This window comes from Pseudophryne corroboree, chromosome 7 (assembly GCF_028390025.1).
Source record: "Pseudophryne corroboree isolate aPseCor3 chromosome 7, aPseCor3.hap2, whole genome shotgun sequence".
In the NCBI taxonomy this organism is placed as follows: Eukaryota; Metazoa; Chordata; class Amphibia; order Anura; family Myobatrachidae; genus Pseudophryne; species Pseudophryne corroboree.
In genome coordinates, this window is record NC_086450.1 from 98239066 (window position 1) to 98256013 (window position 16948).

General features: G+C 43.4%; 1 protein-coding gene across 1 annotated transcript; it reads left to right on the top strand.

Annotated features, from left to right (window-relative positions):
* The first annotated feature begins 11314 nt into the window (after positions 1-11314).
* On the top strand, positions 11315-13728 carry DLX2 (distal-less homeobox 2). The gene is made up of 3 exons (XM_063932288.1): positions 11315-11908; positions 12169-12353; positions 13175-13728. The coding sequence occupies exons 1-3, from the start codon at positions 11578-11580 to the stop codon at positions 13526-13528; spliced, it is 870 nt and encodes a 289-aa protein (XP_063788358.1). The 5' UTR covers positions 11315-11577; the 3' UTR covers positions 13529-13728.
* The last annotated feature ends 3220 nt before the right edge of the window (positions 13729-16948 follow it).

The window sequence follows — 16948 nt, forward strand, 5'->3', positions numbered from 1 at the left end:
ATGTTTATGAAAGCATCTGTTGCATTTCGGAGGCCAAATTTAGTAGAGGTAGGAACGTTAGCCAGCTAGGCATCTCCTCCATGTTACGTCATTTGCGACGAAGACATGACACTTATTGTACAATATTATAATGTAATTAACACCTCATCATTACTATCCTCAAGTAATTCTTAACAGAGGAAGTCCTTCAAAAAAAAATTTGAGTGGGCCCAAACAAACCAATCATTTCAGCCACAACTTAAGTGACAGTCCCTGTCACTGAAATGATTGGTTTGTTAAACTGTGAATGTCCTGTTTAAAATATACAACATATATACAACATAAGGGTGGGTGGAAGGGCCCAAGGACAATTCCATCTTGCACCTTATTTGTTTGCGTTATGTGCTCTTTGGAGCATTTTTTGGGCATAGTTCATAAAACTGCCATCCTGTCTGCTCATGCAGTGCTACTCCTAGATGGGCCAGGTCTTTGTGCCACCCACTTCTGTCGCTTAGCTTAGTCATCCAGCTAACTTGGTGCAACCTTTTGGCCTTAACTGGATGAAAACAATATTATGAGCTGTGAGGTGTTCAAAATAGACTGGAAATGAGTGGAAATGAATGTTATTGAGTTTAATAATACTGTAGGTACAAAAACACCCCAATAATCTGTGATTTTAGCTGTTTGGGTGATTTTATTGTTTTTTTTCCAAACCAATCCAAAACTAAAACACAAAGAAGAAAAAACAAAAACAAAACCAGAATAATGGCCAGGCTCACATCTCTAGTAACGTATAGGTTGTGGGCGTTTTCTGAAATTTTCGTACAAGTGCAGTTGCAGAAAAACGATAAACGACATGACCAGCGGGATTGCGTGCAGATACCATAAGCATTCACATCCCAGTCAATAAAATGTTCTACAGTCATACTGGCCCTTTGCACTCAAGAGAGATTTGCCAGCTAGGCATTGTGTCTGTTGGCACACACGGTTCTATGGGGGTCATTCCGTGTTGTTCGCTCGCTAGCTACATTTAGCAGCCGTGCAAACGCATAGATGCCGCCCACTGGGGAGTATATTTTCGCTTTGCAAGTGTTCAAAAGCCTTTGCATCGAGCGCAGCAAAAACATTTTGTGCAGTTTCTGAGTAGCTCTGGACTTACTCAGCCGCTGCGATCACTTCAGCCAGTCCGGTCACGGAATTGATGTCAGATACCCGCCCTCCAAACGCCTGGACACGCCTGCGTTTTCCCAAACACACCCCAAAAACGGTCAGTTGCCACCCATAAATGCCCTCTTTCTGTCAATCACCTTGCGTTCGCCTGTACGAATGGAATCTTCGCTAAATCCATCGCCCAGCACCGATCCTCTTTGCACCCGTACGACACGCCTGCGCATTGTGGGGCATACGCATGCACAGTTTTGCCGTTTTTGTACCTGATCGCTGCGCTGCGAAAATCGGCAGCGAGCGATCAACTCGGAATGACCCCCTATATTGCTCCACTATCCCTGTTAGCTCACACATCCATGATGGTAACTAGTAACTGGGGAGCAGTTGACTTTGATGGCAGCGATCATTACTAACATTTTTCCAACATGAAGTTGACTAGCAGGTTTATAATCCTTACCTACGTAGTTTGGAGATTGCTGTCTCCTAATGGCTTTATAGCCGGCTGATAACAATAATCCATGTTCTTACCAGGGCTAAAGTGGGGCAATTATGGGAACAGGTAAACGTGCACTTGTGTGTGTAGGAGAAGGAAACTTTGTGTTGTATGTGTTTCAAACGCACATTGGAAAGTGTTGTTTGTCTGTCTACTTCTAGAGCATCCTCTGGTAATATCTCCTGCACCACTATACTTCCAGACATGGACCTTATAATGACACCATCAGCTAGTTTTCCCATAACAGTCCTGTACCGGCAAGTAAGGTTCATATGAATCCGATCAGACAGTAAGCATGAAAACACTCTTGTGGCTTTTAATTATTATTTTGGACAGCAGGTAGTAAGATGAGGCTGGCGCCTCTGTCATTAAAAAAAAGTGTCTTCATACACAGACGATTATAATGCGGTTTGCCACATGGTGGCGCTGCTGGGCAGTGTCACAATCTGTTAGCATAATAAGTGTAAATTATAATGGTATTTTAAAGTCATTGACTGCATTTTAATTCAGTGTAGTCTTACATAATGCACTTTTGTTGCAGGAAAAAATTGGTTCTTTTTATATAATGCAGTTATATGTTAGGGAAGTACATCTTAGTGGATGATATTCATTAGATACAACAAAATTTCAGTGGAGTCTCTGGTGAATCCACAGAACTCCTGTGTTCTACTTTTTACATAGGGTGGAGATGCCTTGGGCAACATGTATGAAAAATGTCGCCCTAACATGTGCTTATGGAGTAAAACAAGATGTTGTACTGCTTAATAAAATGTAATGTCTATGCTAACTTGCTTGTTCTCTGTTATTGCACTATAAAAAGTCACAGTGTCCCAGCACTAATATCTCTTTTGTTTTATCTGTCTGTTAATACCCAGTTTTGTTTAATTACTGCGCTTATTTCCAATAGTAACGTGCTGTCGCTATATAATATTTCAATATTGTCAATTATTGTTAGATTGTTAATTACCAATAGTCACAATATTTAGAGAATCTTTAGTTACAGTAAGTCGCAATAGGGAAAAGATCAGCATTTTAGATAATAATAATAATAATAATAATAATTTTATTTATATAGCGCTCTTTCTCCAACAGGACTCAAGGCGCTTTACAACCCGCAAAGGCGCTTTACGACCCGCAAAGCCGTTTGTTCCAGCCCACCCGCTTGTTTGTCAGCGAGACACGCCGCCGCTCAGTCCGGCGGTGGCATGTCTCAGCTGTCAGGGCAGGGAGGAGGGTGCAGCTACTATGTCCGGCAGCGGCGGGTAGGATCTCAAACCAGCCTCCGGTTCGTGAGCCAATCAGAGCTCGCGGACCGGCAGCCAATCAGGAGCCGCCACTGCCGTTCCGCAAGCTCTGATTGGCTCACGAACCGGCGGGTGGTTTGAGTCTCTTCACGCCGCCGCAGCCTGACATAGCCACGCTCTTCTTCCTGCCCTGACCCGATAGCTGAGACACGCCGCCGGACAGAGCTGCAGCAGCGGTGAGCGGTCTAGCACTGTGGGGGCATTTGTGTATCTGGCACTGTGGGGGCATTTGTATATCTGGCACTGTGGGGGCATTTGTGTATCTGGCACTGTGGGGGCATTTGTATATCTGGCACTGTGGGGGCATTTGTGTATCTGGCACTGTGGGGGCATTTGTGTATCTGGCACTGTGGGGGCATTTGTGTATCTGGCACTGTAGGGGCATTTGTGTATCTGGCACTGTGGGGGTATTTGTGTATCTGACACTGTGGGTCATTTGTGTATCTGGCATTGTGGGGGCATTTGTGTATCTGGCACTGTTGGGGCATATGTGTATCTGGCACTGCACTGGCATATGTGTATCTGGCACTGCACTATTGGGGAATGTGTGTATCACGTCCCATTTTAATTGGCCACACCCATTTTTTGGCACGTGCACTCAGTACCTCTAAGGGGTATAACTACTGGGGCATAAATACTGGGGGGGCAGGGGAATTTTTACGTTGATAATTTTTGTATGGCCCCAGAAGGATTTTATAAATATCCAAATGGACCTTGGTAGAAAAAAGGTTCCCCACCTCTGAGATAAAAGAAAACCTTGAGTGCACGGTAAGCATAATGCAGGATTGGAGTAGATATACATTTTAGAACTAAATCTGCCACAAAGGGTGTGCAACAGGTTTTTATTAAATTACCATTGTTTTTTTTATTGCAATTTTTTTAAATATCCCAGTGTGATTAATTTTGTCCATATCTTTAACCTAATTTTTACTTTGAGGCTGCTCTAACTGCTGAAAAGCTATTGGTATAGACAATTAATTAAAGAAAAAAAGAAATGCTATTCAATTAAGATACATAATTATCATTTTCTTTTATTTTTAGTGTGCCGGCATGTTACTCAGCTCTGTACACCAGTGACGTGCGGTGAGGTGAGGCAGAGCCTTTCCTGTCATACTAACATATACGCCAGAGTTCTGACTATAGAAAGTATATGAAAAATGCAGAGAATATATTAGAAATATCTTCTTTGTATTATTCTAATAATTTTTATAGTCAAGACTATGGAGTAAAAAGTCTATGGCAGGTGCAGCACTGCCTCCCCGCCTATCTTTTCTGCACATCTCTGATCAAAACTCACCAAATTTCCAGCAGTATATACTGCTGCACCTGTGTATAATGACCACATGTATATTTTGCTGCACCTGTGTATAATGCCCACATGTATATGCCGCAGCACCTGTGTATAATGCCCACATGTATATGCCGCTGCACCTGTGTATAATACCCACATGTATATATTGCTGCACCTGTGTATAATGCCCACATGTATATATTGCTGCACCTCTGTATAATGTCCACATGTACATGCCACTGTACCTCTGTATAATGCCCACATGTACATGCTGCTGTACCTCTGTATAATGCCCACATGTATATTTTGCTGCACCTGTGTATAATGCCCACATGTATATGCCGCAGCACCTGTGTATAATGCCCACATGTATATATTGCTGCACCTGTGTATAATACCCACATGTATATATTGCTGACACTGTGTATAATGCCCACATGTATATATTGCTGCACCTCTGTATAATGCCCACATGTACATGCCGCTGTACCTCTGTATAATGCCCACATGTACATGCTGCTGTACCTCTGTATAATGCCCACATGTATATTTTGCTGCACCTCTGTATAATGCCCACATGTATATGCCGCAGCACCTGTGTATAATGCCCACATGTATATATTGCTGCACCTGTGTATAATACCCACATGTATATATTGCTGACACTGTGTATAATGCCCACATGTATATATTGCTGCACCTCTGTATAATGCCCACATGTACATGCCGCTGTACCTCTGTATAATGCCCACATGCACATGCTGCTGTACCTCTGTATAATGCCCACATGTATATTTTGCTGCACCTGTGTATAATGCCCACATGTATATGCCGCAGCACCTGTGTATAATGCCCACATGTATATATTGCTGCACCTGTGTATAATACCCACATGTATATATTGCTGACACTGTGTATAATGCCCACATGTATATATTGCTGCTACTCTGTATAATGCCCACATGTACATGCCGCTGTACCTCTGTATAATGCCCACATGTATATGCCGCTGTACCTGTGTATAATGCCCACATGTACATGCCGCTGTACCTCTGTATAATGCCCACATGTACTGTATATGCCGCTGCACCTGTGTATAATGCCCATATGAACCCTTTGCCTCATATATTGTGTGTAAATCTAGCTCTGGTACTAGCCATTGCCTCCTCAGCCATTTACCTCACCGCACGTTCCTGTACACTGAAGGCACATATTACAAAATGATCACAAGGACATCAAACACAAGGTAAAGATAGTTCATATACCGTTGAAAAGGTGGGAGGAACAATTGCTGTATAAGCTATTGGAGAAGAATTGTGGCTGTTGGTGTGGACACTGCGCGTGGCTACTGCAAGGCAAATGTATTATCAGCCATTATTACAGCAGCCATTGGAGACTGAATAACCAATGAATATCTTATTTGCACATTGGGCAGCTACACAGTAGTGATACCTGGAATATCATTGTAGCATGATAAAAACACGTATGGATTTATAGATAGGAAAAGGTTGACATGTTAGAGCAAATAATGGAGAAAAGCCTGAATGCTAGGGAAAATAAGTGAAGTTTGCATCCATTTCTTCAGAATAAATATATATATTTTTTTAATGAATAAATCTTTTTTCTGGTTATTGAGTATACTGTACACAAAGGGGGTAATTCCAAGTTGATCGCAACAGGAATTTTGTTAGCAGTTGGGCAAAACCATGTGCACTGCAGGGGAGGCAGATATAACATGTGCAGAAAGAGTAAGATTTGGGTGGGTTATTTTGTTTCTGTGCAGGGTAAATACTGGCTGCTTTATTTTTACACTGCAAATTAGATTGCAGATTGAACACACCACACCCAAATCTAACTCTCTCTGCACATGTTATATCTGCCTCCCCTGCAGTGCACATGGTTTTGCCCAACTGCTAACAAAATTCCTGCTGCGATCAACCTTGGAATTACCCCCAATGTTCTCACTACTCTTTTTATGAAGACATCCTTCCTCCATGTTATTGGGTATGTACAAATTACAAATGGATACTGACAGCACTTACCACAATGCTACACGCAACCTGTAATGATATATAAGTGTAAATTTACTAACTTTTTGCAGCCCCGCTCCCCCATTTGTATATATAACAGTGGTAGGCTGTAAGTTATAATCAGAGATGTGTGTGTTCAGATGTACTTGGTTCTAAATGCTAAAATACGGCAAGTTTGGATTTATATGGATTTTTTATACTGGCTATCCAAAACAGGTGACAGCCGGAGAGCCGGTAAGATGGCGTTTTTGAGATCTGAATAAATCTGAGTAAATCCAAACTGCACATCTCTAGTTATAATGCCATTTTTTGTAATAGATATCACTACATAATGGATATCACATTGCTGACGCAACTGTCTGAGGGGTCTATTTACTAAGCCTTGCATGGAGATAAAGTGGACGGAGATAAAGTACCAGCCAACCAGCTCCTGTCATTTTTCAAACCCAGCCTGTGACATGGCAGTTAGGAGGGGTGTGGTTTATTAGATCGACAGTGTCTAGGTTGACAATGTTTAGGTCGACCACTATAGGTCGACAGTCACTAGGTCGACAGGGTTGGAAGGGTTTCTAGGTCGACATGTGCTAGGTCGACAGGTCAAAAGGTCGACATGAGGTTTTTTGTGTCGTTTTCTTCGTAGAGTGACCGGGAACCCCAATTAGTGCACCGTGTCCCCTCGCATGGCTCGCGCTTCGGGCAAGGTGCCTCGCTCTGCTACCGCTTCGCTCGGCACAGATTACCGTTCCAATCGTAGTCCACGTGGATCGTTGAGTATGAAAAAGTTCAAAAATAGAAAAAAAGTGAAAACCTCATGTTGACCTTTTGACCTGTCGACCTAGCAGATGTCGACCTAGAAACCCTGTCGACCTTCCAACCCTGTCGACCTAGTGACTGTCGACCTATAGTGGTCAAAAGGTCGACATGAGGTTTTAAAAAAAAAAAACAATTTTTTACATTTTTCTTACTTAACGATCCACGTGGACTACGATTGGAACGGTATCCTTCCAATCTTGCCCAAAGCGCGACCTAGAAACCCTGTCGACCTAGTGACTGTCGACCTATAGTGGTCAACCTAAACATTGTCGACCTAGACAGTGTCGATCATCAGACTGGATCCCGTTAGGAGCTGATTGGTTGGTACTTTATCTCCGTCCACCTTATCTCCATCCAAGGCTTAGTAAATAGACCCCTAAAAGCCCTAACCCCATGGTCACTCTAGGTTAGGGGTCCAGTGGTGGTACCAGGATCCATAGAGAGTGGTTCCTAGGTCCACAACAACTACACAAATACTAAAGTTCCATACCTGGCTTCATTTGTGGCAGTAACTGCACTGACCTTAACATGATGTCACGGGGATTTCCTTGCAGGGTACATGAAACTACACAGCCCATTTCTAGCTCATAACCTCATAATGCCACCATGTGCACTAACAGAGAAGGGGCTAACTTCAGCTCTAGTTGGACAGCCTATTCTGCCATCAATATAGTTACGGAAGGCTGATCATCATTACCTCTGGAGCACTATGAAAAGTGGAAAGGATGAAAGAAGGCACAAGGCCTAACCCCGCCACCAACCCCCTTGTGATTTCGGTGCCCCAGGCCTTTGTGTAGATGAACTAAAAACAGTACAATCCATTGGGCAGATGTATTAACCTGGAGAAGGCATAAGGAAGTGATAAACCAGTGATAAGTGCAAGGTGATAAACGCACCAGCCAATCAGCTCCAATATGCAAATTGACAGTTAGGAACTGATTGGCTGGTGCATCTATCACCTTGCACTTATCACTGGTTTATCACTTCCTTGTGCCTTCTCCAGGTTAATACATCTGCCCCATTGTTCTAAGCAGATGCAAACACATGTGAGATGATCACGTGACAGGCTCCCTGACATGCTTCCAAATATAATCCTCCCCCTTTGGTCTGCATCACACCTCTGCTTATTTTAAGACTTTAGAGTGCTTTCTGCGCAATCCTGCTGAGTGTAATGATCACCTATTTGCACAGTAGCCAGTCCAATATCATTAAGGTGCAATGTTAATCCACACAAAATGTCATTTAACTCTCTCTGCACATGTTATATCTGCTCCACCTGCAGTGCACTTGGTTTTGCCCATTACAGAAACATTTTGTTTTTGCGATCCATGGTGAATTAGGCCCAAAATTTTATTATTTTATGTATCAAGAAAAAATGATTCATTGTATGTTTTGTGATTTTAGCATGTTGTCCAACTTCCACCGTAACACATATACTATGCCATGACGTTGTGCAACTTCGCACACTTTTTATTGTAGACATACTGAGCAATGGTTTATGGGATTGGGTACGTGATCCCGGCACTTACTATGCCAGCGGTCAGAAGACTGACAGAGGCATGGCGATAGGATCCTGACACACGATGGGTAAGTATACTGACCCTCTCCCCCTACTTCCCTAAGCCTCCCTACCTGCAGCCTAACCCTAACCATCCCCCTTTAGTGCCTAACCCTATCCATACCCCCTTAGTGCCTAACCCTAACCTTCCCTTCTTAGTGCCTAACCCAGTGTATGACTGTCTAGGTCAACCAGGAAAAGGTTGACAGTGTCTAGGTCGACTCCAAAAGGTCAACAGGCACAAGATCAACAACAAAAAAATTTGAAATGACAAAAAGGTCGACACAGGAAAAGATCGAAATGAGCTTTTTTTTTAAAAAAAATTGTGTTGTTTACTCTGTAACATGGCCGGGAACCAGAATTAGTGCACCAAACCATTCTTCACTCGCCATGCGCTGCTACCGCTGCGCACAGCACACTTTACTATTCCCAGTCTTAGTCCATGTGGATCGTAAAGTATGAAAAAGTTAAAAAAAAAAAAATGTAAAGAAAACCATGCCGACCTCTTGTCTGTTACCTATTGCCTGTCGACCATTAGTGGCCAACCTATTGACTGTCCCCCCTGCAACATATTCCTAGCAAACACCCCTAGTGCCTAAACGTAACCTTTACCCCCCCTTCCCTCTCCACGCACACACACACACACACAGACACGCACGCACACACACACACACACACACACACACACAGACACGCGCACGCACGCACACACAGACACACACTAACCCTAAAAATCCCCGGCTTACGTTCGAGATTCAACAGTCAGGATTCCAGCTTTAGCATTGTGAGCGGTGTCAGGATTCTGGCACTGGTCTTCTCACCAGTGTCAGGATTCTGGCGACGGTATCTCTACTGTTGTCATCCCGAGCGCCAGGATGCCAACTACATACCTGTTTATGTTCTGGTTGTTGCTCTGGCACATTTGACACTACTTCGCTATCTCTCTGTATTGGGTATAATAGAAGCCAGGCATAGGGATTGCCATTAACCATCGATATTTAGAATTTATCAATGGTCTGATATTGATGGCAAATAGTTTTGTCATTGACAGATGTTCACTGATGGTGTGTATCAATGACAGACGTCCGGTAGCTGACAGAGGTCAATGGTTTTCCCACGATAGTAAAAAAACACATCACCCACCAATGGCTGTACCGCAGATGGATGTGTCTTCCAGGGAGCAGCTTTGTTTTGCGTCTCGCCTGATGATATAAAGACATGGCTTACAAAAAAAAAAGCTAGAAATGAAAGGCATTGTTCTGGAACATTGCTGCAAGAGAAGTATGATAAATATGAAGGTGAAAGCCCAGATTAGTGGAGTGGAGAAGTTGTTCAGACAGATCGCGTCGGCTCTGCAGCACAACCGATGGCCGATAGTTCTGAAGATATATTGGCACATCTGACAGTGCATATGGCACTGAAGAACCGCCGACACAGCTGGGTCGGACAATTCAAATGCCTGCCCAGCTGTGACATCAGGACGACATATTGAGTGGCCAATCTATAAATGTGTACTCACCTGGATCGCCCACCTCGGGTCCGCGACGTCATCATAGTGTATACCCATCTTAAGTCAGATTGCAGTTCCACTGAACTTGATCTCTGAGAGTTTGGTATAACGCTGTGCCCACAATGCATCACTTCCAGATAGAAAAAAGCATATCATGCCCAACGTCATAGGGTAAAAGTACTATGCACACTTTTCAAAGCTGCCGCATCTTCAGTGGTTTTGCCCACTGTATCCTAAGTAGCAATGATATTACATACAAAGTGTGTTTTGTTTTTAATATTTTTATCCCTTTAATTACAGCGTCCGCAGACATGGGGCTTGGAAAGCCCTGCGTAGTAAATTTACCCCCACAGTGTTTATGGTACAGTATCTAGTGATCTGGAAAGAAATACAGTTTCATGGGTTGTACATGTGATAGGGTAATTGAATTGTGTAAGGTTTCTTTCAGTCATAATCTCCGCAATTCTGTATTAAAACAAACAGCAACCCCAGGCTAACTTCCCACCTGTTCTGTGGTGAGTTTACTGCTAAATAAGCATATCAACATTTTATGGATGATTATGATTATAATAATAATAATAATCATAATAATAATAAATTATTATTATTATTATTATTGTTGTTGTTGTTGTTATTTAGTTTAGTTGAAGATCATTTGTCCATCACATAGATATAAGCAGTAAGGCACTCTGACCTCCTGTGCAATCTTCAGGTGCTGTAGAGACAACCACAGGCAGTCAGGCAGGGCTTGCTGATACTTGTAGTTCCTAGCATTTCGTTTTGCTGGAGCTGTAGGAAGAGGAATGTAATGGCTGTGTAAGTGTGGTGCAGCTCCAGCATCTGAGCTGTGACAATGGGGCAGTGGGATCTCCGGGCACAACATACGAAGGATACAGACCATAAATTTTCTCCCTCATGGAGAGGGTTAGGTAGGCAAGTATGATACAGACTGACACTAGGAAGTTCCTTAAACCAATATATGTCTCCTTCCAGTGCCATGGAGGCAGAAGGGCAGCAACTCTCTCCCCCTGGGCACTGGAGTAAGTCCCTCCCCACCCCCCAGCCCGGCTCCCCACAGTGTAGGAGGCACAGGAGCAACATGTGGGAGGCAGAGCCCCTGTCCTGGGGCAGAACCCCAGAGCCAGGCCGCACGTCGGCGATAATTGGCTGTTGCTAGGTGACGTGGTTGAGGGTCACATGACTGGAGTTAAATGCCTGGCGCTGAGGCTGCCGGCTGCAGACAGTTCCCAGTGATCGACGGCTACTGCGCTCCCTCCTGCGCCCAGCCAGAGATTCCTGCAGCGGGGACCATGCATCCAGCGGCCCGCACTGACTTCTGATCGCTCTGCCTTCTCCAACCTGCTGGCTGCCCTGATCGCTCCGCACACCTAGTGTCCCCCCCACCCCGGCCCATCACTGACCCCTACTCACAATGACCGGAGTGTTTGACAGCATAGTGTCAGATATGCATTCCAACCAAATGACCTCAAGCAGCTACCACCACAGCCTGCACAAGTCCCAGGAGTCCCCCACCCTGCCCGTGTCCACGGCCACGGACAGCAGCTATTACACCAACCAGCAGCAGCAGCAGCAGCACTGCGGCGGGGGGTCCCCATATGGGCAGCTGGGCTCTTACCAGTTCCACACCGGTGGTATCAATGGGATCTCTTACTCCGGCAAGTCCTACGAGCTGGCGTACAGCGGTTCCTACAGCTCTTATGGACCCTATGGAAGTAGCCCGTCCCCTCCACAAAATGACCCAGGTGAGCTGGCACAGTGTATGTGTGTTATAGTGTGCCCATGTATGTGGTAAGTGGCAGGATCTGCGGCTGCTGATGTGAGGCCATACCTGTCTGTCAACCTCATCAATTGGTACCTGCCAGCCATGGATGTGCCTAGTGATGATCAGCAGTGTAATATATGTATAATGCTCATGCCCCCTGTGTACACTACTAATCATGACTCCCTGTGCCTGTTACCTGCCCTTGCTGCCCCTCTAACACCCCCCGTGTGTGTCTTACAGAGAAGGAGGACTGTGAGCCTGAGGTCAGGATAGTCAACGGGAAACCCAAAAAGGTCCGGAAACCCCGGACCATCTACTCCAGCTTCCAGCTGGCAGCCCTGCAAAGGCGGTTCCAGAAGACCCAGTACCTGGCTCTGCCCGAGAGAGCCGAGCTGGCAGCATCGCTGGGCCTAACCCAGACCCAGGTCAGCGCAACCCTCTCATTTATCCTAGTGTATCTCTGGTGGCATCTCTGTACTGTATAGTGTCATAGTGTCAGCACTGATTCTCTCTGCATCATCATCATTTTATATGTGTGTATATTCCCGTCTATCTATCTATCTATCTATCTATCTATCATACGTTATAGTGCGGATAATTTAATATATGTGCAATTATATATATATCATATTTTTAGGACATTTTTGCAGTTGCACGTTCGCATATATACATATATATATATAGCTATATACACAAATGTATATATATATAAAAGCTCTAAATATATAAAAGCTATGCAGTATATATTTATACACACACACACACACACACACACACACACACACACACACACACACACACACACACACATATATATGTATATGTGTATTTAGCCATGTGTGAATATATGTGTATACACATTTTCGTTTGAGATATAAGTATAATTTATTTCGTTTGTATCTGTATAAATTGCTACAATACAACTGCAGTGAGTTACATTTATTACCTCGCTTTATAAAGACGGTTACTAGAGGGGGGAAAAACTGTTTCATTTGTATATCCACGAATTTATACCGTATTTTCTCCTTCGACATTCGATATAACAGTATTGTTTATATTTTATTAAATGATATAATGAAAGCATAAACTTTGGATAAAATACATCATGTGTTACACATTATAATTACAGAACAGAAAAAAATAGGTGCCTGGCGATCATATGCATCCATTTATTATACAGGGATTTACTAATATATTTCCTCGTTTATTCCTATCTTTTATTTTGTATTTGTTTTTTTTGCATCAGGTAAAAATCTGGTTTCAGAACCGTCGCTCCAAGTTCAAGAAGATGTGGAAAAGCGGGGAGCTGCCTTCAGATCAACACCCTGGGGGCAGTGAGTCCCCCACCTGTAACTCTCCCCCACCCTCAGCAGTTACCTGGGACTTTGGGTCACAGCAGAGGTTACAAGGGCCTGTCCCTGGCCTGAGCCTCCAACCCCCCAACTCTGGCTCCAGCCCTAGTGCCTTCCTGGGCAACTACTCCTGGTATCAGTCTGCCAACCCGGCCACACACCTCCAGCCCAGCTCCTTACTCCAGCAACAACAGCATCACCTCCACCATCACAGCAGCTCAGCAGTCACTGCGGGGACTATCTTCTAGGTGGGAATAATGGCCCATTACCGGGAGAGGACTACTTTTCTGCGATCAGATGTGGCCTCAGGTTCAATCCGACGCATCATTGCAAGCCAGCACGGCAGCACACCATGGACTCACAAATGTATGGGAAAATCGTGCTGCCACCTCTTATTGACGTTGTATAAACGAATGAAACTCGTCGGAGTGCTGTAAGCAACCAGAAAGGGGGGGGGGGGGGGGGGGGGGCGGATATAATGATAAATAGTGGTGGTATAAAGCAAATTGAATTAAACCAATTAGTAACACTAAATTCGAAATTTAAAAATTATTGCAATTGGATTTATTCAAAATATACATATTATTGTTTTGTAGGAAATGAGTTCATATTTGTTTATTAGATATTGCATTAGTTCTAAAAAAAATACAATAATTTACTAAAGGCTTAGACAACGTAAAGTTTCTCCAGCCGTTGTAGCACTACAAGTGGCAGCATGCTGAGACTTCTACTGTAGTTCCACAACAACTGGGGAGCACAAGTAGCCTATATCTGTTTTACCAATATGAGATTTTATTTGCTACACACCCATATTAAATTGACTTTTTTTTTTCTCTTATTAAATTCCTACTAGACCTTTGCCAAATAGATTGTGTAATGGGAGATGTAACAGCACGATGTTAGACGACAGGAGTTCCCGGTGTTCCGTGTGCCCTACGGGTCACCATCACCAATGCAGTTTCATTGCTTCTCTTTGTTGTTGTTTTTTTTTTTTTTTAAGGATTAGGTGCCTTTTTAATGACCTCATTTTTAATGGCAAAAATAAGATTTTTTTATATGTAGATATAACGAACCCGTCTTTAAATTATCTTTTTTAATAAAAAAGAGAAAAAGAAAAAAAATATACAAATTTGTAGCGCTGTTCTGCATGGAATAGCTGTAAATGGCAATGTCTGTGTACAGTTTACTTATTTTATTTTTATTGTATGAGACGCAGAAATGTTTTAGTTTTATTTCTTTTTTATTTTCTTTTTTTATTTAGTATCGTCAGACATTCCCATGTCCTGTGCAAAAAAAAAAAAAAATTGCGTTTATTAGTCATTTGGTGATTTTTCATTCATACCATGCTACTGATTTATTTCATGAACAAAAGGTTATTTATTTTGGATACAATTTATCCATATTGTAAGTTGTTGTTTTTTTTTTTTTCCTTTGATGGAGAGGCTATTTAAAAAAAATAAAATTATTGTTTGGAATAAATTATCACTATTTATTTATTTTTTTGTCTCTCCCTGTATATTCATGATTTACCGGCAGACGGGATCTCACTATACCGACAGCGGCATCCCGTCTGTCGGCATTCCGGCAGCAAGGGGGACTCGTTGCGCTTCCATTCCGATCCTGTTCATTGCGTGAATCCACCAACAGAGTGGCATTTCATCGGCTGTCACCTGTCGGGATTCCGGCGTCGGTCCCCTGAACGCCGATATCCCGACAGCCGGTATCCCGGGTACTGCATCCCGCAGCGATATGACTGATCTCCTTCTGCCTGGGACAGTGGAAGTGGGCGGGGCTAGCCATGAATCTGTCTCTGGCTTCCAGACGGAGCCACGCCCATTTCTCAGCCTGGCGCCAGCAGACACTTTCAGTCTGGGACAGTCACTGCCACGCCCACACACACCCACCCACCTCCAGAACCTTGGCACACAGGAGCCAGTTCATCCTGCTTGAGCAGCTCTCCCAGCTTGTTAACCTATGTGTTGTCCATGGTATCATGTGTATACTATGCGTGTGATTTTATTTTAACGCCTAGAACTTGTTGACCAGGGTTACATATGAGACTGTGCCCCACTCTTGTCATCAGGGACAGCCTGGCAGATTTTCAACAGCTGGATTAAATACTTATTCTCTTCCTGCAGCATATAATCTATGAACAAAATAATTATTAATTATATTAGTACAGTAAGAAAAATATATAAAAGAATAAATGCCAACATTATTCATCAAATTAACAAACAATATGGAAATAGGGTTAAAAAATCTTTAATTTGATTTTGCACCCTATATAAAATAATTGGGTTTTATGGTCTAAGAGAACATACTGTATGTCTCAGGGAGGAGGTGGGGCGGGGGGAGGGGGAGAGAGGAGGGGAGAGAGAGTGAGGGATGGAATGGAATAGCACCTTAATTGTAACTCTTTTGTATGTGGCATGGTATAATTTATGCATGGACTGATCAAATGCACAAGAATATTAGGATGTATAGGACATGGACAGCACCCTATAGAATACAGAGCTGTCACTCAGAAATCCACAGTAGAGGAGTGATAGTCTGGCTCTGCAGTTTTTACATACCTAATTGTAGAACATACTGTACCCTTGGCAAGGCATCTTAGAGCAGTGCTAGGCAACTGGGGCACTACATGCACCCTATGTGTGGCCCTTTATCCGTCACAAGAGCATCACCCTTTAATAATACAGTATTTGAACACATATTCAAAAAAAGGAAAAAAAAAAGGTGTTAATGGTTATAGTAAAAATAATAATAATACAAATGACAATAACACAGGAAGGAGCTGGGGGCCATGAGTTAAGGCTTAGAATGGTCACATGGGCTGTCCTTTGCCCATAAGTGGTGAAGGCGTTGACTTGAGTCTTCCATCCACAGCCATTATGCGCTGGTCCTCCATTTTCAAACATTCTACATGAAGTATGGTTGTAGAAGAAACCTGTTAGTAAATAGCATTATATTTTTCTGCATTCAGTACAAGTGCTTTTTCTTGTCCTAAGTTATAATAAAGAATATATTAAAATGATCCCTCACAGTACAAAAAAAGTAAAGTAAAATAAGTCTGAACTGAATTAATATATAATTACACAAATACAAAGTGTTCCCTCTTTTCTAACACTACCCTCGGTTATCACCAGGTATATTCTCTAAACAAAAATCCATTAAAGCAGTGGTTCCAAAACCTTTTTGAATCACGGCGCACTAGAGTAGCAGTATTGTTTTCACGGCACCTCTAGGTCAAAAGTTTCTTATTGAAATATTTAGAAAAAAATACATTAAATTAAGTAAATTGTGTTTGTATGTCATTCATAGGTTCAGTTATGTGGTGAGGGACAGGATTAGCTTCTGATTGTGCACATATTTTATAATTGGTAGCCACCAGCGCTGGTTTTGCCTAGGGTGGTCTTCAGTATTCCGGCTGTCGGGATCCCGGCGCACAGTATACCGGCGCCGGAATCCCGACAGCCGGCATACCGACACTTATTCTCCCTCGTGAGGGTCCACGACACCTCTGAAGGGAGAATAAAATAGTGTGGCGCGCGTAGCGCCCCACCGTGCCCGCAGCGTGGTGAGGGCAGCGAGCCCGCAAGGGGCTCATTTGTGCTCGCCACGCTGTCGGTATGCCGGCGGTCGGGCTCCCGGCACCGGGAGCCGGACCG

What these genes read in the sequence shown, in the direction of transcription:
- DLX2 (XM_063932288.1), top strand. Translation starts at nt 11,578, where the DNA reads ATGACCGGAGTGTTTGACAGCATAGTGTCAGATATGCATTCCAACCAA. An exon ending in CCCTCCACAAAATGACCCAG is followed by an intron (nt 11,909 to 12,168) that starts GTGAGCTGGCAC and finishes TGTGTCTTACAG; the next exon opens with AGAAGGAGGACTGTGAGCCT. An exon ending in TGGGCCTAACCCAGACCCAG is followed by an intron (nt 12,354 to 13,174) that starts GTCAGCGCAACC and finishes TTTTTGCATCAG; the next exon opens with GTAAAAATCTGGTTTCAGAA.